Source organism: Halichoeres trimaculatus, unplaced genomic scaffold, assembly GCF_033239565.1.
Source record: "Halichoeres trimaculatus isolate MK-OKI-2021-1 unplaced genomic scaffold, fHalTri1.1 fHalTri1_scaffold_16, whole genome shotgun sequence".
Lineage (NCBI taxonomy): Eukaryota > Metazoa > Chordata > Actinopteri > Labriformes > Labridae > Halichoeres > Halichoeres trimaculatus.
Genome location: NW_027437194.1, coordinates 17,579,425 through 17,602,928, shown reverse-complemented (window position 1 = coordinate 17,602,928; position 23,504 = coordinate 17,579,425). Strand labels below are relative to the sequence as shown.

The following is a 23,504-nucleotide window of genomic DNA, read 5'->3' as shown; positions in this document are numbered from 1 at the left end:
GCTGCCAACAGAAAGTCACAAGTTTTACTCTGTGATTTAAACCTCCCCCCTTTTTTTTACATTTTCTTTTCATTTGTGTTTAGAAATGCCTTCCAGGCCTTCATGAAGCATCACTGATCTCCTGTATTTAAAGGGTGTGTCAATGGTGCCACATCAAACTCTGTTACTCGCTATTAACGCTTTCTACTTATTTAAGCTACACATTTCTATAACCCTCAAATACAGGAGGCCTCATATCAGAATCATGAAGAGTAATATTTCTATATGAGATATAAATTCAACCTCAGCTATCACACAAAACTTCCAGCCAATGTTTCAAACCCTTGATGAGATTGCATTGAGCTCCCAAGAGGTGGTAGGTATCATAATCTGTCTTGCAGAAATTACATGGACAGTGTGAGGGTTTCCCGTGTTAACAGCAGATACACACTCATCAAATACAGCATTTTATTCTGTTCTAGCACAATGATCTCTGAAAAAAAATAAAAAAAACAAAACAACAACAACAAAAAACAGAAATACATCATAACCCTTGGCAGAAACCTTACCATAAAAATGGTTATTGTAGAATTCAATTCAAATGAGAACTTTCTTTTTCACAATCCATGCAGACATAGGAACAGGAAACACCCTGACAGATAAAAATCAGTGGCTTCTGTCTGCCAGGAAGCTCCATGCTCCTCTGGGCTAACGGAAGGTTGGTGTGTGTATGTTGTGAGGGGTCTGGAGGCCTCCCGATGGAGGGGCTGGGGTCCTCACTCCAGGTGCTGCCTCTGCTGTTTTGTGGCATGGAGTGTTGGCCTTGTTGGAGATCCTCTTCTCCTTTGAAGGCTCCACGTCCGACTCAGGACCCATCCAGATGATTTTGGATGCATCCTGGTCTGTTATTGCATGGTATCTTTAATGTCTCCTCAGGTGTTGACTTTTTGAAGGAGGGCTTTTTGGTTTTTCTGCGCCCTTGATGGTTTCTTTCCCCTCTTAGCGCCTCCACCTCCTCCAGCAGGGCCTGACTGACCTCCTCCTGTTGTTTGACAGCTTCTGTTCTTCTTCCACACCTGGATGGAGAGTTTGTCCAGCTGTTCCTGGGCAACATTTATCTTCTCCAGGTCTCTCTTAGGATGTCCTCCAGGTTGTTGGCCCTCAATATCTCCCCGACCGAAGCTTGTGCAGATTTGGACTGGTGTTCTTCTCAAAAGTTTTTATGATCTCATCTGGGTGGCTGGTTAAACTGACCATTGGGGAGGGGATCTCTGAGGCCCGGGGATGTCAGGGACCTGGTTGTTATTGGTCCTAGCACCTATTTCTCCTCTTTGTTTGGGAGCCTGGTGTATACTCTCCTTGCAAACACGTTGTCTTTTTCCAGGACGCTGATTGTGGGTTTCCTGGGTACCTCCTTCCTGCCTTTGCTTGGTGGAATGTTGGTCAGGTGGTCCGTTGCCCCTGTTTGGTCAGGTTTCTGATCTTTTTACTTGACATCCTGCCAGGAAGAAACTCTTCCAGGTCCAGGAGAATGGCGGTGGGGCTCCTGGTTACCTCCTTGCTGCCTTTGGTTGGGGCAGGTTGGTCAGCTTGATTATTCTACTGGCCCCCTGCCCCTGTTTGGTCAGGTGTCTGGAATTTATATCTGACATCCGACCAGGAACAAACTTTCCAACGTCCAGAGGCCTAGCGGATGATCGTCCCGACTTTAGGACACTTTTTAAGGTGTAGATATGAACAGTTTGATACTTGTAAACCACTTAAACTAACCAGAAATGATGATTGCATTTCAGAATCATTCACAGGTGTTCCTCTGCTTTTTATTGTAACTGCCATACATTGTTTGACCCATTTCAGCCTCTTTTATGTAGCCAAGATGGCAACCACTGAGGGTTGCATAGGTGCAGATGATTGCAATTTGAAACAGCCTATATTTTGGTTGACTCACAAGGGTATCTCATCCGGTCAGCACTTGTGCACCAAGTAGTTCACATTCACAAGACTTTACAAGTTCCCTTTGAGTAGAACAAGAGTAAAACCCAATCAAAGAGGTAGACTTGAGCCTCCTTTAGCCTCTCTCAGCTGTAAAATACGCTAAATGCACCATTAGCTGGTGAAATCCTTTGTCTTCTACCCAGGGAAAAGTTGAGACATTAAAGACTGTAAATTCACTTGTTTTGTCATGAAAAACTGAAGATTTTGGTTTTCTCAGGTAAACTTTCTGCAGCACTCTACAACTCCTGTTTTGTTGACTCCAATGCTTGCTGCAACTACATTTACTTTGTATTTCTTCAGCACGTTTGTTATGACAAAGATTTGTCAGGTTAAAATTTTGGAGCATTTTTTTCCTCCTTACAGATCAGTCTGACGTATTTAAAAATTGCAGCCATGTTATCCTACTCTGGAACAAAGAAAAAAACACAACAGTGATGGAATTTTGACTCCTTACTGACAGAATATGTAGGCTAAGTTCAGTGTATGTTTCTTTTGTTGAATGTATTATTGGTGTATTGAATAATAATAATAACGATAATAATAATAACGATAATAATAATAACAACGATAATAACAACAACGATAATAATAACGATAACAATAATAATACAATAACTCGAGCTTGATAAACATTGTGCTACTCCTTTAAATCATTTAAAATTTGGAAGATTTTTGGTGATGCAAAAATGTTCACTTGACTCAAAGACAAACAGTAGATAAACAAATTTTTAAAGTGCTCTCCCATATCATTTCTGCAAGTGTATACCCCTGTTTTATTATCCTGTTAGAGATTTTCTGCTTTGTGGTTTTCATCCCAAAAAGGTCAAGTTTCTATGTTTAGCCCAAAAACCCAAGGTGATTTTATGTTGTGGTTCATTTTTGAGTTGTTCTTCAGTTTTTTGCTCGTCATGTTGTTTTGTTTTTAAGTAACTCGTGTGTTTTGCACTGGACAAAAAGATTATTTCCAATCCTTAGGACTCTGGTACCTGTCATACTAAAAAGCATCTGTTACCCTGGCACTGACATCAAATGTGCTACTTGTTGGGTTTGAGGTGCATCTGCAGGTCTCACGTGACTATTTTGTACATCACTGCTCGTTTGTTGAAGTGTTTTAGGCGTTTATGGGTCTGTCTTATATGCTAATCATGACCCAGTAGTTACAGAGTTCTGGAGAAATAACATAATAAGGTCGTAATGACCAAGCAGCACAATCCACTATCTGCAGTGACGTTCGAGTTAATGAACTTCGCGCGTGAACTGCGCGTGACACGCGCCAGCAGCTGTCATCCAAAGTTAGCGGAGCCCCCTGACGCGTCACACTGACCGCCTGACAGACACATCAGCAGCTCCTCACAGTCAGGTGTCTGCTGCTTTCACCTCCGTCAGTCATGGTGGAGACTGCGGATGTGGAGAAGTGAGCGGAGGTCCCACTGGCTGCAGACAAACACCTGCACGTGGCGGATCGAGGACCTCCTTCCTCTCCTGTAACTCGACCTCCAGCCTCCAGCAGCTTCACTCTGCTTCACGAGCTATAGAGACAGAGAACTATGAGCTCCTCTCTGCCTAAAAGCGAGTCCACCACCTCTCTGCTGAGATCATCCGGCCCCCAACGCAGGTCCGGGCACGCTAATGATGGTCCACATGATCACCGGAGGAGCCGAACTCAGCATCAGCATCCAGCCGCAGCTGGAGGCGGGGGAGATGCAGGCTGGACAGAAGAGTGCGAGACGAGCGCGCGGAGACCTCTGTGCCAGCCTCGGCATTCAGACTCCCGAAACATGAGTGATCACCGCGTGCAGAAGAGCCACTCACACCGGCAGCACAGCCACCTGGATGACGGTTACGCACAAGAGGATGTGAGGCACCGGACGAGTCGGCATCAGAAGGAGCGCACCAAGTCCTCCAGATCCAAACACCCTCATCACCACCACGAGCAGCCTCAGCAGGGCGCCTCGAGACAGGACAGAAAGACATCTCCAACTCCTTCTCACCAGAAAAAGGAGGACGAGGCGGCTCTGTTTTTCGAACCCAGAGAAAGAGTGATCACCGGGTCTTCCTCCAGTCTCAGCTCGGACCCTCCTGCGACGAAGGCACCTGTCCAGCCCTCCTCCAAACGCAAAGGGAAGAGGATGAGCGCGACTCCGTCTGAGTATGACGCCAGTCTGCATCCCATTGTGAAGTCCGTCTTTGGGCAGGTGAGTGGGAAGAAAAGGGAATGAAACTTTTGTAAGAGTGAATACAGTGCGCTCACTGAGGTGAAGAAAAAAAGGAAGTTGTTTTTTTTTAACCCGTTGAGAGTACCCAATCTAATTTTAGTTATTCTCTGATTTTTCTTTCCCTGCTTGTAACGGGAGAAAAGGGGAGGTAAACACTTTTCTGGAGCTTTCTACTGCGTTTTTTGTTGTTTCATTTTGTAACACAATGCAGGAGACAATTTTTCAGGCAGCTAAATCACCAAAATAGCCAAGTTAATGCAATTTAAGTTACTGCTTATTACACAAAAAGTTCTTAAATTTTATTCTTGTCTAGAAAAATAAGTTTTCAATTTAGAGGGACACTGTAAAGACTTTTTTTGTTCGAGACTCATATGGTTTCACTGTCTTGTTTCCACCTCTTAGAGAAGACTTGGTATAACAAACCAAAACACATAATGACTGATTGAATACAATTAGTTACAATAGATATGGCAGCTTATTTACAAAATGTGTTGATGGGAGTTGAAAACTAATTTAAATTTAATAGGGTTACAAAATAACCTTGTCCAGAGTCTATATCCTTCAACCATGTGGTGGTATAGGAAAGCTGTGAAAGTTTCAACTTCTCCACGTAGCGTGGATTTATCGACCTGAGGTCATCCCAGTTCAGCAGATTAAAAATGGATGCACATGCTAAGTCCAAATCTGTCTCCTGTATGGATCTCATGTCCATCAGTTTGACGGGGAAGGGGGGTGAGTCTGTGAAGCATCCCAGTATGAATACAGCCGCTTTCTTTGTGGCTGAAACCTGAGCCACATCAGAGGGATCAGCTCACCCCTGTGTGGAAAACTTTCTCATGATGGGAGCTTGTCACTCTCTCCCTCACACACACGCAGGGATGCAAACACACACAGACAGGTGAGTAACCCATCTTTCTGTCTTCAATTTAATCTGATCCAAACTCTTAAAGGAAGACTTGATCCTTTTGGTTAAAGGATCACAAACTCTGCACACATCTATGCAGAACATAACCCTCCTCATCCCTCTGCTATCTCTTCACCCAGTTTCACTGAAATCCTTCTCAGTGTGAGTGATAAAAAAGCTCAAGAGGAGACAATTACCTCCCTGAACACTAATGTGTTCCAGAAATAACTCCTTTCAATCCAGGCCAGGGCTGCTATCGGTCTTAGGGGTTCCAATGAGGCAAAAATCCATTCAGCGCAGTGCTGCATGAGGTCTCTGCAGCTGCTGGCGGGTGTGCAGAGGCAAATGTCAGATTGTGTTTAGTACAAAAAACCTGATGCTTTGCAGACTTTAGGTGAAAAAAATATGAATGAAAATTTTGTGAGTGCATTATAGTTTGTTTGCTGTGATGTCATGGCGACGTCACCAGATGCAGCTAGAGAAAGTAGGATGCATTTCTGAGCATTTCTCTGCAGCTCCTCAGCACTCTGTTTCACTTTCGCCACCAAAGCCCCAATTAAACATGTTTAATGCTGTGTGAAGCTGCAGCACAGACGCAGCGCACAATGCAGGGGTGAGAAATTCTACACGACTAATTCCCTCATTTCATATTTTCTTATGTAACATCAAGATCTGCATGCAGCCCCCCCCCTTTTTTTTTTTTTTACAGAACTCACTCCAGTCGCTGCCAGTGGAGGAAGCTAAAAATAGACCATCAAGACCTGATTACAGGAGAGTGGAGGAGTGCAAAAGGGGTTTCTTTGTTTTGCGTAGTCAAAAAAATGCAAATCAAGTAGAAGACTTGCAAATTTAAGACAAGTTAAGAGCAGGTTTTGGCATGCAATGCTCTTAAATTTGGGGTGAAGAATAAGGAAATTTTTTGTTTATTCATGTAGTTTTTCACTTACCCACTATAAGGAGTTTTATTATAGGAAAGTTCAGAGGTTAAAAGCAGAAGTTAAATGAAGTCCGGTTATCTGTGCTTAATCAGATGTTGTTCATGTGCGAAATTTAGTCCCAAGTTCTTTTGAGACCTTTACCGACTTTGTTCCTCTTTGAAAATCCGCAGATTTCATTACAGAGCTTTCGCTAAGATCAGATCTGCTCCTCTGCAGATAACTGTATCGCTGAGGCGAGGGCAATTTCCTTTTGGAATTAAACTCAGATTAAAGGAAGCCAGTATCAGCCAGCAGAGGGAGCAAGCAGCGTTTGTACTAATAGGCCTGATGGCTGAGAGAGTGGGAGAAAGTGTGTGTATGTGGTGTATGTGTGATGGAGACGGACAGAGTAACAGCCCCCCTGGGTGTCACATCAGTGAGACAAGAGAAGCGAAAGAGCAGAAAAGAAAGTGAATGATGCGAGGCAATCGGATAAATCAGGAAGGCTACGAAGAATAAAACAGGACGAGAGAGACGCTGATAATCGTTACGTAAGACGACTTCTCACTCCCCCTGCTCCCCTCCTGACACCTCCGAGCACAACGTGAGGAAAGGTCTTAACACAGATTATGCCCCCGCTTCCTCGTTACTCATCTCACATTCGCTGACGCTTCCTGTCTGCTGTTTCCTTTCTTTTTTATCTCCTCATACAAAAAAAAAAAATCACCCTTCCCCTTTCCTTCCTCTCTCCTCAGCAGGGGTCACACTGCCCTTCATGATGTCTGAGTGGGAGTGAAGTGCGAGGGGGAAATGAGTGAAATGAGGAGAAAGATGTGAGAGCAAAGAGAGCAGCAGCATCATGGTCGTGGCAGCATATGCCTCAAGTATGTCGAGAGTGTAAGCAGCTATTTTTAGACCCACATGGATATTTTTATATCTGTGCTGGCTGAGACGGAGGTAGAGAATTCTCTCTTTGGTTTAAATCCCTTTCTGAGATGGGGATTAGGAAGGGAAATGTGAGTGCCTGAGCGAACTCTGCATGTGCACGATGCTAAATATTCATGTTTGCCTGGAGCTGAGATAAAATCACTGCCAGACAAGGAGCAGGGAATAAAAATAAAAGAGAAGGAGGGAAAACAACAGAGGAAACATGTTGATATTTTTTTCCTGCAGCATGTAGAAATACAAAAACAGAAGCATGAAACTTTGCTCTGATTTGAAGTAATCATCAGGACAAAACTGTGAGGTCTCAACCCTGAGCACAAGAAGATGACGCAAGTGTGCGAACGAAAATCTGCACTGTTAGATCAGACCTTTCCCCATGGAATAAGTGCACTCTCTCTGCTTTTTCAATCATACAAACGATACTTTGCTTCAGTAAAAACAAAAGAAGACTCGTCATTTCTTTGACAAAGGCATGAGAGCTTCTTACGTCAATCCTTTCTTCCTCCTCCAGCCTCTCTCAGCTCATTGAGCACACTTGATGGCAGTAGACGACAAAGGATTACGTTTGACCTCGAAGTCTTTGAAAACAAAAGCAAACATTGTTTTATTCTCCATTAAGATCCTGTATGTGCTGTTTTGCACACTAAAACTAAAGTTGCACACTTTTAACCTCAGTTTTTTTTTTACTGTTTTGTACATAATTTGACCCCGAGATGCTGCGGATGTGAAGATGTTACGTAAAAGTGCAAAGTGAGTGTGTGAGGGATACATCCAAAGAGCGACAGAGAGAGGGGACATGCAGGGGGGAATGGATCTCATGCCCTTGCTCACTATCCACGCTGACGTTATGAGAGCTGACGGCTCCTGTGTCTGACGTCTGATGTGTTCTGAAGTTCACAATGAGCCTGCGGTGAGAGGCTGGATGAATCATCTGCAGAACCACACACAGACAGAGGAGACGCACAGATATTGAATGGGAGGGAGATGTGAAGCGACGGTGGCGTGAACGTGTTTATTAGAGTGGCAGAGAATAGACAAAGTGAGCAGGAGAGGGAAAGAAGGAAGATGATATGAGGTTTTAGATGTTGTGTTTTTGAATTGTCTTTGAGGGTAGAGATGAGAGAGTCGGACGCTTTGCAGAGCTGACTGTGAGTCCTCATTTGGGGACATAACATTTTGGCTTTCCTGTGGCACTCTATTGTGTAACATGGCAATAACAACAAAATGTCCCCATATAAAGACCACATTTATTTGGAAAACTACTTCCTGTTCAAAGACACTACTCAGGATTTCTGTAGGTCAAGCCCTGCTCATCCTAAATAAATAGTTAGATAAGTTGGAATAAGCACTTTTGGCTAAAGATTGAGCTTATGATATGGAAACTTGGAGCCTCCAGTGCACATTCACTTTGAACTAAATTAGATACTATGATTAGGCGTAGGGGACATAGAAATAAAACAAAAGGAGAATCAAAAATACAAGATTGAAGCCACAAATTTACAGCCTAAATTTTTGAGTTCAAGAGAAGATTGATGTGAAGAAATTCTCATTTTTGGCAAAAGTTAGCCTTCACTTCATTTACAGGTGAAAGACTGGAAGAGCATTGTGTAGCCTCCAAACACTTTATGAACTGAAGTTTCTAACACTTCCACTTGGTTTTTATTTTCTCAGCGGTTACCAGGTTATAAACTTTTTCATTATTTTTTTGTTTTCTTTATTCCAATTAATGTAAAACTTTTTATAAAAATTTCGACTTTAGTCTCATGTGTAACAATTCCAAGGTAAACACCCACACACTGTCCCGACTTTCAGATAGAATAAATATTTTTATTACAACATCTTGGTACTGGACCTTCATCAGGCAATGAATGGGTTGAAAAATATTTATTCTACCTGCAAGTTGGACAGTGTGCAGGTGTTTACCTTAGAATTGTTACACAGGATACCTGACCCTCCAATGCACCTGTCCTGAAAAATAGATGTGCAAAGAAGTTTTCCCATGGTTACTTTAGTCTCATGAAATCCAGCTTGATTCTTGTAACTCATGGCCAACCAAAACTATTACAGGCCCTGTGAGGAATTAATTCACAACACAGATCTCTAGTCCCATTGATGACTAAAAAAAATCTCTCTTCTTTCCAGAAGAAAAGGTTTTCTTGGATTTATTTTGTAGTAATGGTGGACACTGGAGCCAGACTGTCTAAAAGAAAAACGATGTCAGAGCAGATAAATACTGAACAGGAGAGTGATGGAGCACAGGCTAAGACATGGGTTGAGCTGTTTGTGATAATGTCCATTCCAACCACAGTCAGCAGTTATTCTGCAGTGGTCTGTTCAAACTTGAGAGTCTATCAATAAAATGAAGAGTGAGGTCACGTTAGCTCTGCTTGGTAGATGAGCACTGGTAGGACATAACTTGAATTGACTAATATTACATATTTCAGACACATGTCAGAGCACTGCACAGTAACACTCAACATAGCCTGGTTACTAAAGCTATGCTACAAACTATGGATGCACCAAAACTGATCCTGGTATCGGTACCCCTCAAAGCTGGATTGGTATCAGTGGGAAAGGTGCCGATCCAGGCAAACAGCTCCATGCCTTTTTTCAGTGGCGCTCTTGGCTACTTGATTTAAAATATTACCTTTGATGCACCGTTTTTTGCTGCATTACCAGTCTACAGGGTATAAAACTTTACATTTGAATAGAATTTCTGTATTATTCTATAGTTTAAATAAATATTTACTTCAGTTTTTCCATCTACTCATTTTTTGCCTTTTACCCAAAACATTACCAGTCTTATCCCACAGTAGGGCATGCAGGTCATTATTTAACACTGGTATCAGACCAGTATCGGTATGGACTGATACCCAAAGCCCAGGCATCGGTACCCCAACCAGAAAAGTTGGATCGGTGCGTCCCTACATACCATGCCGTTACGTATTGCACTTAGGTTGTTGCAACTCTATTTAATAACTGGCTTAAAATTGAGAATGTTTTGTTTGTTTTATGTTTTACTATGTTGTCTACTGTATCAGTATGGATTGGGTCTTAAGTCTTATGTTAGAAAGAAGATCTGATCTCTATTAATTTGCCTCAAACGCTCACCTTGGAAAGACTCATACCCTTTTGACAACATTAGCTTTTCTGGATAGTCTTCACAGCGCCTTTAACTAGCCTTTGCCAACAATTCGAGAACAGCTCAGCTGATGTATAATGCAGATTATCATACTGTTTGTTCAAGGCTGCCTGCAGTGTCTGCAGACATTAATTGCGAATTCTTTAATTGACCTCATGGGCACAGACAGATGCCGGTTATTAAATACATTCAACATTTCAAATGACTGGAGATTCAATAGCTTACGTGAAAGTCTTTTTTTTTTATATATACATTTGCACAAGGTACCAATGCTTCGGTAAGCAAACAGGAAATAGGAAAGCACCAATACGTGGTGAAAGGTTGAGGGTAGAGTTGAACCATGGGCTGCGTCTTTGATTTAACCACCAAGCTTAAGTGATGCCCTATCTACTGAAACATTTTAATATGTTCCACGAGCTGTTTGTATTTCTGTAAAGAAATTGATCTAAAAGCATTTTGATATGTGTCTAAAGAAGCAGCATAGCAGTGTAACAAACATGGTAGTGCTTGGGTGAAGTGCAAATTTATGAATAAAACATCCTCACTGTTACTTTTTAAGGATGGTTTCAGTGGGGTCCTATCTTTGGCAGCACTTACAAATACAGTACTCTGTTCAGTATGTGTGTGGATGAAAGGGAATAAAAAGGAGATTTTTTGTGTGTGTGTGTATGTGTGTGTGTGTGTGTGTGTGTGTGTGTGTGTGTGTGTGTGTGTGTGTGTGTGTGTGTGTGCGTGTGTTGGCACGTGCTTAGGTTTGCATCCTTGGTGGTTGAGGATCCATGCGTCCTTTATTGAACATTTTGCTTTGATCTGAGTCCATGTCCTTCAAGCTTAGCATGACTTTGTGCTGCCTCTACATGTGTGTGTTTGGCACTCATGTGTGTGTGTGTTTGTGTGTGTTAATATTTTTGTGTTTGTAAAATATGGAAAGAGAGGAGAGGATGCAAGGGGGAGAATGGGGGAGAGATGTGGAGGAGAAGGGACTGAAAAAAAAAGAGGGAGCGTGTGTTATATTTTTAGCTCCACGGTCCCACATCCCTGTGTGTTTAATCAAGTGTGTGTGTGTGTGTGTGTGTGTGTGTGTGTGTGTGTGTGTGTGCGTGTGTGTGTGTGAGCGCGTGTGTGACTGTGCACGCTTGTTTGGATTAGTGTCTCCATCGTCTCGCTCAGGGGAAGGTAATATGCTTGTCCGAACTGGCTTCTTCTGTCACATTCGCATAGTTGGTTTAAAACTGGGGGGAAGCAAGAGAGGGGAGGAAGAGAGTGAGGAAAAATAGAGAGCAAAGAGAGGCAGAGAGAGTAGAGGGGAGGGAGGCAGGCAGGGAGGGAAGACACAGTGGGAGAGAGGATGGAATGAATAAGCAATCTTGCTATTCCTCCTCTTGGCGCTTGCATCTCGCTCTGATCGCATGCATGCTTCCTCTCCCCTTACTTATCTCTGTGTTGTTCCGATCCTGTCTTTGTTCTTGTTTACATATTTCCTCCTTTGTCTCAGTGTCCCCTCCCCTCGTCCCTCCCAGCATCCTCGCCTCTAGGTCCTCCCTGTACACTCCTCCGTCCTCTCCTTCCCACCTCCTATGATACCTCTGCTACTCTCCCTGCCTCTCCCCAAATGTCCTCGTATATTAGCCGATGACCCCGTGAACCCTTTCCCCTTTTCTAATCACCCCTATTCCCATGCATGCCCGGGAGCACACGCAAACACACATGCATACATGTGCAGGCACATACAGCCACACTGATACAGTTAGAGAGAAAACATAAAACAAGAAGGATTTCCTATTTGCAATGGGCAACTCTGTAAAGTCGCTTAAAATTTTCACCAAGAAGGTAAGGTCCGCTTTGAGGCTTCTTCCTGAATCCCCCTGAGTGTTGGTGCATGTTTGTCTTCTGGTGTGTCCCAAACCTGACTGACTGGACCTGAACTGACTGAACCTTTTGTGCTGCCTGATCCACTAACAGACTGTTCTTTGTGTTTGGTGTAGTTGGAGTCCAAGCAAAGGTAGAATATTGTAAGACCAATCCACCAGGATAAGAGCGTAGAGTTTCAGTGTTTGTCGTTTACTTTAAAGGTCATTCTGCAGGGACTTTATCATGTAATCATCTTGGATATGAAAGATTTCTGTTAGCATGTTTTAACTGCAAAAAAACTAAAGATAGCAGCCAGAAGAGGTGATTTTCCTTGATCAGGTGGCTTTCGTGAATTTCAATCACACCACAAAACTTCAGCGTCTCTAGAAGATGCTTCTCTGTTGAACCTGTACCTGCAGGAGATTACCAGTCAAAGGAAGTCCTGCAGACAGGTGTGCTTACATTATCTCATTTAACCGCAGGCTAGAAGTCTTTGGGATGAAAGTGAGGATTCTTCATTAAGATACGAAAAAGACAGCAAGTTTCATAAAGGCTCAACAAGATAACCACCGTGCAACGAGAAATCTTTTGCATCTGCCATCCTTCTTTGTACGCTCGAGTAGATACTCAGTCTAGCACGCAGACATCCCTACGAATAAATTCTCCTTTCGTATCAGCAGCTGCACATCCTTGAGGAAGCTCAATATGACAAGCAACTGTTCATGCCATCTGTAGGAAAATGGGGTTTGAGAGTTATTCTGGCTTTCTTTGACACTCCTTCAGGATTATAATTATTTGATTTTCAACATTATATAACTAAAAAAGAGAGCGCATGGCTCTCGTAGTACTTCTCTGGCACGATGTACCCACAGACAGGCTCGCTCCATGCATCACTGGGTCAGATTACCCAGTGGGCATCCGTTCCTGTGGAGGGGACTGACGGCACGAGCTGGCATGGTAACAGATGGAGAGTTAAGGTCATGTGTGGAGCTTTACATACTCTGGATATTTGCATGTTTGTGTGCATATTAATTCCTCATCGTGTCTGTTTGTTGAGCATCTGCAGATTGGGACTAGCTCACATCTGAGGAGGGGAACAGAAATGGTCTTCGGTAATTCGCTCTGACAGTGAGGCCACTTCTCTCGCTCGAGCTGGATTCTCCTCTTCTGACTCGGATGATGAGCTGCAGTAATTGAAGACTTGGCCACATGCAGAGATGTTAGAGCTTTAAACACACCTCATACTTGCTTGACGAAGATGCGTGGTACATTTTCTTTCAACAGTCTTAGACACGGCTGCTACACTCTGTGAAGAGACATTCATCTGAGCCATGGTTGGACCACATTTGGCTTATTTACAGGGAGCCTTTTACGTCCCCTGGCAGGCAGTGATTGGCTGTTTTTAATTAACCTGTAGCTCTCTCTGTAATTGGGATCACTGCGGTGAAAGCATTTTTTGCCCCCTGGTTGATTGGCTAATTGGTGATTATAATGAAATGGCTGGCTGAACTTTAGCCTCATCTTCTGGATGGCACAGTTATTTTCTAACATGCATGAAATATACCGTCATTTTGCAGCCATTCAAAAAACATTTCAGTCACAAGTCTAAATACACCGAACAGGTCAGTTTGAATGGGTCAAAAATACATTTGAGCTTTTCAAAGGGGTAGTTTACTCTTAGTCAGGGTGCTTAGAGTTGGGATTTTGAAGTGTTTCGAGTTAACTGCAGCAAAACATAAATTATTTAAATTCAGCACAAAAAACAAATGAAATGTGCTTTTAGATTATATCTCTGCTGTAGCAATGACTTGGCAATAACTCTTATACTGTTAGAAAGCCTATTAATGTCCCTTTGATACGGTGCCACATTTGTAGGGAACATGCCATTTTGCCACTCATCCAACCATTTGTGGGAGAAGCAGCAGAACTGAGTATGAAAAATGTGCCGAATCTTCTCTGCCAATGCTAAACAGCTCATCCTGCCATAGACTCGTGTTTGATGTTTATAGTGGATTTAATGATTGGATTGGAAAAATTATGTATGTTCCTATGTAGTGCGTCAGTTATGCAATAGTGTGACTCCATAGCAGCGCAACACAGTGTACCATGCTAACAAATCCAACAAAGAAGAAAATGCAATACAGTAAACAAAAAGCAACAATGGAAGACATCCAGTAATTTCCCTTCTTTGTGATTGTTACAAAGCTCTTTGTTAGAAAGCACAATCAAGTTTTGTTTCAGAGAAGTCTGTGTGCTGTGAGGAGTAGGGATGGGTACCTTTCACATTTGAAATGATATGGTACCGATGCCCGGTACCTGGCAATCGACACCGGTACTCAACATTTTTGTATTTATGTGGTAAAAAATATCAATTTGTTATATAAAGTATAATTTGTTTTTCAATTTAACATATTTATTATTCAATATATAACCCTGCAATGCTGTGTTCATGTCCAGCATGGAAAATAACCTGTTCTCCCACTCCCTCACAGTCACAAAAGGCGTGTTTCCACCAAGCAGTCCAGATCGGTTCAGTACAGTTTGGCACGGTTTGGTACAGTTAAGCCTGATCCCGTTTGCATTTCCACAGCAAAACTGTGCCCTCTCGTGGTAGGCGGCGTGTAAGCTGGATGCCGAAAGCCGCAGCTGTTAAACAATAGTGTGACGCTGTAGCAGTGGGACACAGTTTACCCCGCTACAAAGAAGAAAAACGTGACACAGCAAACAAAGAGCATAGATGGAAGATGTGCAGCATTTTGTCTTCTCTGTGATTGGCATGTAGCTCTTTGATACAAAGTGAACCAAGCTTTGTTTCCAGAGAAGTCTGTGTGTCGCCAGGAGAAATGCAGCTGCTGTCCGGGTAAGTGACGATTCTTTTGACCAATCAATGGTCTGCAGTGTGTTGCTCCACCTTCCGGTAGAGGATCGGTTCATTCTGGCACCCATACGAAAGGGTCCCAAAAAGTGGGACGGCTCGTCTTGGTTATTTGGGGATCTGTCCTGGGATAAGTCAGTGGAAACGCCACAAAATGCACGCCATACCAAGACGAACCGGCTTGGTGGAAACGCGGCTAAAGATGCATTTAAGTACCTAAACATGGTACCTTTTGATTTTACGTGAAATGGTACCCGATACTTTTGAGAGAATTCAGTCAGTACCTATAAAGGGACCTCATTCGGTACCCATCTCTGGTGAGGAGAAATACAGCTGCTGTCGAGTCTTTCCACCAATCAACGGTCTGTCGTGTTTTGTACCCTTTTGGGATTGGATCTGTTTAGTCCGGCACGCTAACGAAAGGGTACCAAAAAGTGGGACCGTTCGACTTGGTTATTTTGAGATCTTTTCCTGGATTAGTCAGTGGAAACGCAACAAAATGTGTGCCCTGCTGAGATGAACTAAACTGAACCACTTGGTGGAAACGGGGCTTTAGGGAACCAGGAGCTCAAAACAAGAGTCAACAGTAGATTAAGCTGTTTGACATTGGCAGAGAAGATTGGGCAAATATTTCATGGACATAACTCACAGACACAGCTCTGCTGCTCATTCCACAACTGCATGTTCCTTTCAAATGTGACAAAATTTAAAAGAGAAATAAACAATCTACCAAACACACATTTTTTAAAACTTTTTGTGCTTAGTTTATAGCTGTCTAATGATCATAATGGTCACAGTTAGGTAAGCTCTTAAGAGATACCTGATAATAAAAACTGTGTGCACCTCAAGTTTTGGGAATTTAATGAGGTATTCATTACACTGATACTGTGTGCACACATTTAGGATAGTTCCATTCAGTTTGGACCAGGAAGTTGGTCTGTAAACACGTTTTCATACTACTAAGAACTGAACCCCTCACCACATCAGACCCTGCTAGACACAAAATTTTCTGCTTTGTTGGATCATTTGATTCCAGTTTGAGAGGATGGATGATTGCAAAGAAAGATATTAAACAAAAAAATAAAACTACACAAACTGAATAGGCCGTCAGTGTTGCGTCACATAAAGGGGTGTTGACAACATAACTGTTTTGAAGCCTCCTGTTGTGCAGGATCGTGGGCCTCGGGACACACTCATGGATGGCATCAGTTGCTCTTGTCATGACAAATTACAACCTCTGCCTTTGGTGCTTCCCTCCATCATGACTGACCTGACTCCACACCTCCCTCTGACTGACAGACATATGTCCGTCGTCTCTGACCCTGCTTTTGACCGCCCTCACACCCCCTCTCCCTCCCATCACACCCCCCCTTTGTTGACTCCATGCTGCCACATTCTTAGTCACTGTATCTACCCCTGTCTTTGCCCCTGCTCCCATGTCCGCCCCCCTGCCCGGAATGCTGCTCCAGGACCAGAAGAAGAACTACAAAGCAGTGCAGTCCTGTGAGGAGGGGGGCTCTGGGGGGGCCTATCTTGAGCCGCTAGTAGCCATGGCCCAGAACGGAGGCAACATGCACAGCGTACTGGGGCCTGCGTGCATCTTTCTACGCAAAGGCTTCGCTGAGAGCCGGCAGGCTGTACGTAAGTCCAGAAAACATCATGTGCATGCAATCGAAGAGATTAGCGCACAGACAGCACATGCACAATAACAGGATATACTTTTAACTTACACGACTGATGACTACTTACAGCATGCACGTGAGCGTGGAAAAAGGAGACTGTCTTAATTCTGGGGGAGAAATCTTTGCACTTTGAAGTCTGCAAGAGTCTGTGTGTGTGTGTGTGTGTTTGTGCATGTGGGTGCGTCACTGTAACACAAAGCGGACATTTGTAGCAGGATAAGGGGTGAAAGTTTAGCTTCCCGCAGTGGCAACACAAGAACACACGGTCTTGTGATCAAAGAAAAGAGGATGTTAGATAACCTTTCTGTAGACCAGGCTTTGTTACTGACTGTTTTGTGATCTGACACAGCTCCTGCAGCAAGCAGGTGAGATTCACTCACTTAAACCCAATGGACTGACCAGTGTTAGGAATGTAGCACACTTTGCATCTGCACAAATTCTTCAAACATACTCCTATTGCCTTCTCCACGGACATGAACGATAAAATATGTGTGTAATGTTTTGTCACGGCTCATCTATCTCAGAGTACCGGGAGTCTGCAGGTTTCCTTCCAAAGGTGATCTCACTGATAAGCCCCTTCTTCCTCTTGGCCTGGAAAGAACCCTGCAGGCGCCTGGCACTCTGCTGCGACACATACCTGTAGTCCCTGATTTATTTTCATGGTTTCACATTGTGAGAGGAATGCTGCAAATTAGATTTCAAGATATCAGCATTAACCTTGAACTTTGATCCTTTACAGGACCGAGAGTTGAGGCCAGAAGAAATGGATGGTATGTGTATGTTATTGGATAAATAAAGAATGAACAAAAAAAAGCGATTCTTCACTAGCTTCAACTTTTTTTCTCTTACATTCTCACGCTGATTCTGTCACTCATAGAGCTGCGTGAGGCTTTCAAGGAGTTTGACAAAGACAAAGACGGGTTTATCGGCTGTAAAGACTTGGGGAACTGCATGAGGACGATGGGCTACATGCCGACAGAGATGGAGCTGATTGAACTGAGTCAGCAGATCAACATGAACTGTAAGCATGTTTTTTTTTCACATTTGATGAACATATGGAGTTTAGTTCTTTAAGCTGAACATTTTCACAGCAAACAGGCTTTGGTTTCAACATCTGACAGTGCAATGTCATTTCATTCATGAGATCAACCCAGCTTTTTTTTTTCTTTTTAATCTCCCAAACAGTGGGGGGACACGTTGACTTCGAGGACTTTGTGGAGCTCATGGGGCCCAAACTTCTGGCTGAGACCGCAGACATGATTGGGGTGAAAGAGCTGAGGGATGCATTCAAAGAGGTGAGGAAAAACATGGGTAGAAGACATGTGAGCAACTGTCGTTACTAAGAGAAATCTGATCCTGTTCAGGAGACCAGTCACAGGGTTTGCTGTCAGTGTTGTTTTAATATATAGTTACGTTTGGGAGAAGATGCCCATTAGCTAAGTGCGTTGGTATGCAGGCTACAGGCTACAGCATCAATCTGGCGTAAGGTATAAACCAAGCTTAACCCTTGCCAGATTTGTCTGTATGCTTTACCTTTACCTACTTTTTCCTGAGGGGAAAAAATAGAAGGACAGTTCTACAGTTTCATTTGGCAGACACGTCTGTCCCAAGCAACAAAAGGAGAAGATAAAAATACAGAAGAGTAAAAAGAAAGGTTGGAAAAAAAAGTGAAGTAGGCAAAGCAAGAAGTAGAAGTCTCTTTATCTCCATTTTGTCCCCAATTTTCATGATCAACCCTGTTTTAGCAGGAGCTCAAGAATGAAAGTTAGAACACAAGGATGAAATACTTACTAAAACATGCATAGCTGTGTAGAAAAACTTTCTTGGGATAGGCTTGTAGATTGCAAGTTTCTGATTTTCAAGTAGGCGTAGCATATGCGGTTTGGTAAATTAAAGAGCGGGTGCTGTGCTTTCCTATATTTCAAACATGAACATGAAATAACAATGCAGGATATTCATGCTAAAAATGCTGATTTTCAAACCTCTTCATGTGTCATATGTTGTAGAAATCCCTGAAACTGTCTGTAAACTGCTCAAAATCTTCCTGAGATCTTCACAAGACTTGTTAAAACGATGAGGTCATCACATAAGGATCTCCTTACCAGGGGTCATGACTCGTTGTAGGTGTGGGCCTCAAACACCAAGGTCTGCTCCCTATTAGGCCTCCAAAGGGTTAACCAATCAGAGGGAAGGTGGTTTGAGGAGCAGGGAGTCTTAAAGAGAAAGCCGCTAAAACGAGTGTTTCAGACAGAGGCTGAAATAAGGGTTTTCTAAAACATCAGCGTGAGAAAATAGGGATTCTATTCTTTTGCAAGGAAACCAAAGTGACAGTATGAAGCCTAAAAAAGCCCAATACCCCCTCTTTAATGTCATTGATGGTTGCAAGTTTTCAAAATGTTTTTATAGTTCGAAGTCAGTTTAGTTTGACTTCCTGTTTTGCCTTTTTGCCTCCCATTCTCAGTTCGACACTAACGGTGATGGCCAGATCAGCACAGCTGAACTCAGAGAGGCGATGAAGAAACTTTTGGGACAACAGGTACAGAGCTGCTAGGGGAGTCTGTCCTCCTCTCTGTGACTCCACATCCATCATGATGTCTAAACAATGAGCCACAAACATTCACACCTTTCACCACCTTTCAGGTTGGACATAGAGATCTGGAGGACATTCTGCGAGACATCGACCTCAATGGAGATGGACACGTAGACTTTGAAGGTTAAGAATCCAATGCAGCATTTGAAAGCAGACTTACAAATTCTTCGACTTTGGGGAGTTAGGAGTCTGCAGGTGGCTTCAGATTGGCACCACCCTGTCTCTTAAACACACACATGCACACACACAATCCAGAGCATGAGCAAAAATCCCCAAATGTTCGCCTGTTATCCCAACACCCTGCTGATAGTGAGGTGAAGGGATGACGCAGCAGGTCTGTCTGTCAGATTATCTCCATACCAAGGGATTATGTCACCTCATAGATTACCCACTGAGGAAAAGATGCAAACAGGCTGTCAGGGAAGGAAAATTCTGGAACAGCTGCAGCTGTTCAAAACATGATTTCAGATTTCCCCTGCAGTCTGTGTGCGAGCCGATCAAGCATGATCAAGCAGCTGAAGAGCTAGAATTTGTTGGTTATGGGTATGATAGTCCACATTAATGTGAATTTAAGACCAGAAGATACTTCATGTCAACTTTTAAAAGCAACAGAGAAATTAGGCAGGGTCCTTAGTCATTTTAAAGGTTTTGAGCAGCACTTCAAGAGAAAAATAGCAACCACACTATAGTCGAGCACGCACAATATATGATCTGCAACAGTTACAGGTCCCACATTATTCTCCTTTTCTGCAGTTTAATATGGATCATTGATGTCTTTATGAAATGGCAGTAACATGTTTTGGTCCAAAAAGCCAATAAATCAAGCACAGCAGCATTGTTTCCAGGCTCTCATAGCCCCTCTGTTCAGAACGCTCTGATTTAGTGGGCGTGACCTTCATATGTAAATGAGCCACCGCTGATACCGCCCCGCTCTTCCACGTCACTGAGAGCGGAGCCACAAGCTCCGAGCGCACAATGTTTAGAAAACAGCCTAGCTCGTTTACCGTAAAATTACCGGCTGAAACAACAGGCTAACTACAGCTAAAGTTAGCATCCTGAAGCTCACATAGAGTCAGGGGGACACTGAGGAAAAGCTCTTACATCTGCTCCAGCATTTAAAATACTCACATTTCCAGGGTCCGAAAAGACTTAATAAAGTGATTTTTACACAATATGGGACCTTCTTTGGGGATCAGTTTTAGCGACCCAGACACAGTCTAATGATGCACACAAGGTCTTTATAACACACAAATTACAAAAATAGTTTTATGACTTTTAACTCATCCTGAATTGTATTCCTTGAATTGATTTTACTTGCCCTTGACTGCACTGTAATATAACTGTCAAATGGTTATGGGCATCTGTAATCTTCCTTAGTTATATAAAAAAAATCAAAATAACATATGAAAGCACTAGTTGTTGGTTATGTGGGTGTGACAATTTGAGATTAAGAACTGGAGAAAAATGCAAACTTTTGCCGTGCCAAAGGGATCTGAGAGGAACTTTATAAACACTGCACAACTACACATATACCATATGGAACTTGTATTGTTGGTAGGGAACTATTTGACTAACTGATGAAATAGGGCTGGGCAATCTGAGAAAAAAGCGTATTGTGATATTTTTTTTCATATCAGTTGATATCGATATTTAGCACGATATAAATTGGCTACACAGTGGCGCAACGGTTAGCGCTACAGCCTCACAGCAAGAAGGTCACCAGTCCAAGTCCTTACCTCGGCCGGTGGGCCTTTCTGTGTGGAGTTTGCATGTTCTTGCATGGGCACACCAGCTTCCTCCCACAGTCCAACAACATGCTCACCAGGTTAATTGATCACTCTAAATTGTCCCTAGGTGTGAGTATGTGAGTGAATGGTTGTGTGTTTCTATTTGTCAGCCCTACGATTGACTGGCAACCAATCCAGTGTGTACCCTGCCTCTCGCCCAATGACAGCTGGGATAGGCTCCAGCCACCCGCGATGCTGAACAGGATAAGCAGTTTCAGAAAATGAATGAATGAAATGAATAAATCATCACCATATCATCAAGATCCAGCCTTCCCAAGACTCTTACCACCACCAGTGTCTAGACTCCATCAGGGGATATTCTTAATTCATAACGTCATTGAACCCCTACATTTTTATTCTAAATGCTTGATAATTACTCTTCATTGTACTTCCGCGCCACAATGACCGTAGCCATTTGTGTGTAGCACTGTGCAAGTTTGCTAAATATAGAGACAAAAACAGCAGCCGCTTACAGTTTCAGGTTTGATAAGTCACCCTGCAAGCGCTAAATGATTATATTTGCATCTCCTTCACCCAGATACAACTGGCTAATCATACATCCGTCAAAACATGAACGAATGAATTCTACTGTAATGCTATCGGCCAAGTCTCATATTTCTATCAAGGAATAGTTATCTCACAATAAATATCTTTACCATTTTATTGCCCAGGCCTATGATGAATAGTACTTTTGCTTTATGCCCATTCAGAGTGCTGACACAAACTATCTTTTACTTCAACTCACAGAATTTGTCCGGATGATGTCCCGATGAGCTTCCTCGAACAGTCAAACGGGTCAAAACAAGATGAGGATTCTCCACATGGTTGAAAGAGGAGAGGAAGAGGAAGACGAGTGCAGAATCCTGACGGATCTTGAACTTTTGAACTGTCAATGAACAAGAAAACAAAACATATCAGCCCTGTCCTGAAACTGCCACGCTGAAGCACAAAGGCTGACAACAGCAGCTGGGAGCCACACTGTTGATGAGATGCAGCTGCTGTTTCTTTAAGCATAAACTAAACCAACAGCTGCACTTTATAAAGTATATTTTAAAAGAGTTCCTTAAGTAATAACAATATTTCTGATGCTGTTGTGGCTGTTGACTCTGTGAGAGTAGGGGGTGTTTTGCTCAAAGTTAATAACTGTAGCAATTAATAAAACACATTTTGAATTACAGCATTATGCCAGCCAGAACCAATACAGCACATTGTTTTCTAATGCTGAGGATGTCTTAAGCACAAATACAAAATGGCAATATTGAAAACCTGTGTGATCATGTTAAAGCTGTGTGTGGGTTTTTTTTGTGTGCAATCTAACGTTTATCTTCATCCTTTACTGTAAATTTAAGATGTCCTCGAAGACTTCTGTCAAACCCTGGTTAAGAAAAGCTGATATTTGTTTTGTAACTATGTGTCATGTAGCACTGATGCAGCTCCTGATAACTTTATGCCTATATTACTGTGATCTATGTCAATCTCAGTGTGCATTAGACTCCTTCGTGTGCAAAGGAAACTCTCTTTGTGTACAGTGAGATGCTAGCTCTGACTGCTGTGATAGGCCTTTTTTTGTTTATATGTATTATTTTGCTAATTTTGACTAAGACTTTGCATGAGTCTGATCATCTAGAAAGTGATCAAAGAGATGTTACATATTGTCATTGCTTTAATTTTCACCAGAGCTTTGTTAAGTGTTTTTTTTTTTGTCAAAGTTTTGTGAGTTTACAAAGTCTATACAACAGTTTGGATGTTTTTTCATCTTTGTTATTTTTTTACTGAGGCAGAGCAGTTTATCTTTGACTTTATTACCTCACTCTGAGTCGAACAATCAACCTCCTTTAACTGCCCCCAAGCATAATCTACAAGCCCAAGTCATTTACCCTACCCTAACCTTTATTATATGTCAGTAAAGAAACAGGAAAATCATCTGTTATGCAAAAAAGCCAAAGAAAGTTTACAAATTTTCAGTCTTATTCAGTGCAGTGAGAGTACACAGTAGTCTAAGAAATGTGTTTCATGAAGGGATTATATAGCTGCTTGAGAAGGAGGGTTTAAGCATGCTGGAAAGTTAAGATACTCCTCCGAAGGGAAACCTTACTTTGTGATTTTACTGTGTGAAACTATGCATGCAAGAAAACAACTGGAATTTGTAGCAGAATATATATAAAAATAAAGATTTTTATTGGAACTTGAGCACAGAGGTGTTGTCTGTTGAATATCGTTCTTTCTTATTTTCTTGTGAGATACATCGATCCTCACCGGCCATCGCCGAGACCAAGTACCTCACCTTGAGGGGACAGTTTTTGCCATCGCAGCCCCAGCTCTGTGGAAGTATCGACCTCCAAACATTCAAAAATCTGACTCACTTACACTGTAAGCTTTGTTTCAAACAGCATGCAGGTTTCAAGCTTATCTTAAAACAATACAGCTTTCTGATATGACTTCACTTAAAATTATGTTCAAATAAAATGGGACAAGGCCGAGATTTTTAGCCGTTAAAGTGAAGAGACGTAGATTGTTAAATGTACTGATAAATTAAAATTTTCTTTTGACATTACCACTGTGCTTTTGATTTTCTTGTCTTTAGTAAGAAAAGGAAGAAGAGCAGGTAGCAGTAGCAGTTT

At 42.5% G+C, this 23,504-nt stretch overlaps 2 protein-coding genes across 4 annotated transcripts in view; one reads left to right on the top strand and one right to left on the bottom strand.

Annotated features, from left to right (window-relative positions):
* ggt5b (gamma-glutamyltransferase 5b) overlaps positions 1 to 21,699 on the bottom strand; it is a 41,618-nt gene extending 19,919 nt beyond the window's left edge. The window contains exon 1 of the mRNA XM_074689865.1: positions 21,629 to 21,699. The gene's annotated coding sequence lies outside the window, so the exon portion shown is untranslated. The remainder of the gene's footprint in view (positions 1 to 21,628) is intronic.
* cabp1b (calcium binding protein 1b) lies at positions 3,268 to 23,061 on the top strand. Of its 3 annotated transcripts, none has more exons than XM_074689866.1 (8): positions 3,269 to 4,169; positions 16,294 to 16,461; positions 17,246 to 17,276; positions 17,384 to 17,527; positions 17,692 to 17,801; positions 18,968 to 19,042; positions 19,147 to 19,219; positions 21,631 to 23,061. In XM_074689866.1, the coding sequence occupies exons 1-8, from the start codon at positions 3,522 to 3,524 to the stop codon at positions 21,654 to 21,656; spliced, it is 1,275 nt and encodes a 424-aa protein (XP_074545967.1). In that variant the 5' UTR covers positions 3,269 to 3,521; the 3' UTR covers positions 21,657 to 23,061. The 3 variants fall into 3 exon arrangements, with proteins under 3 accessions (XP_074545968.1, XP_074545967.1, XP_074545969.1); XM_074689868.1 differs by lacking the exon at positions 3,269 to 4,169 and adding an exon at positions 11,396 to 11,928 and having other exon boundaries at positions 21,631 to 23,059; XM_074689867.1 differs by lacking the exon at positions 16,294 to 16,461 and having other exon boundaries at positions 3,268 to 4,169.
* Positions 23,062 to 23,504: the final 443 nt, after the last annotated feature.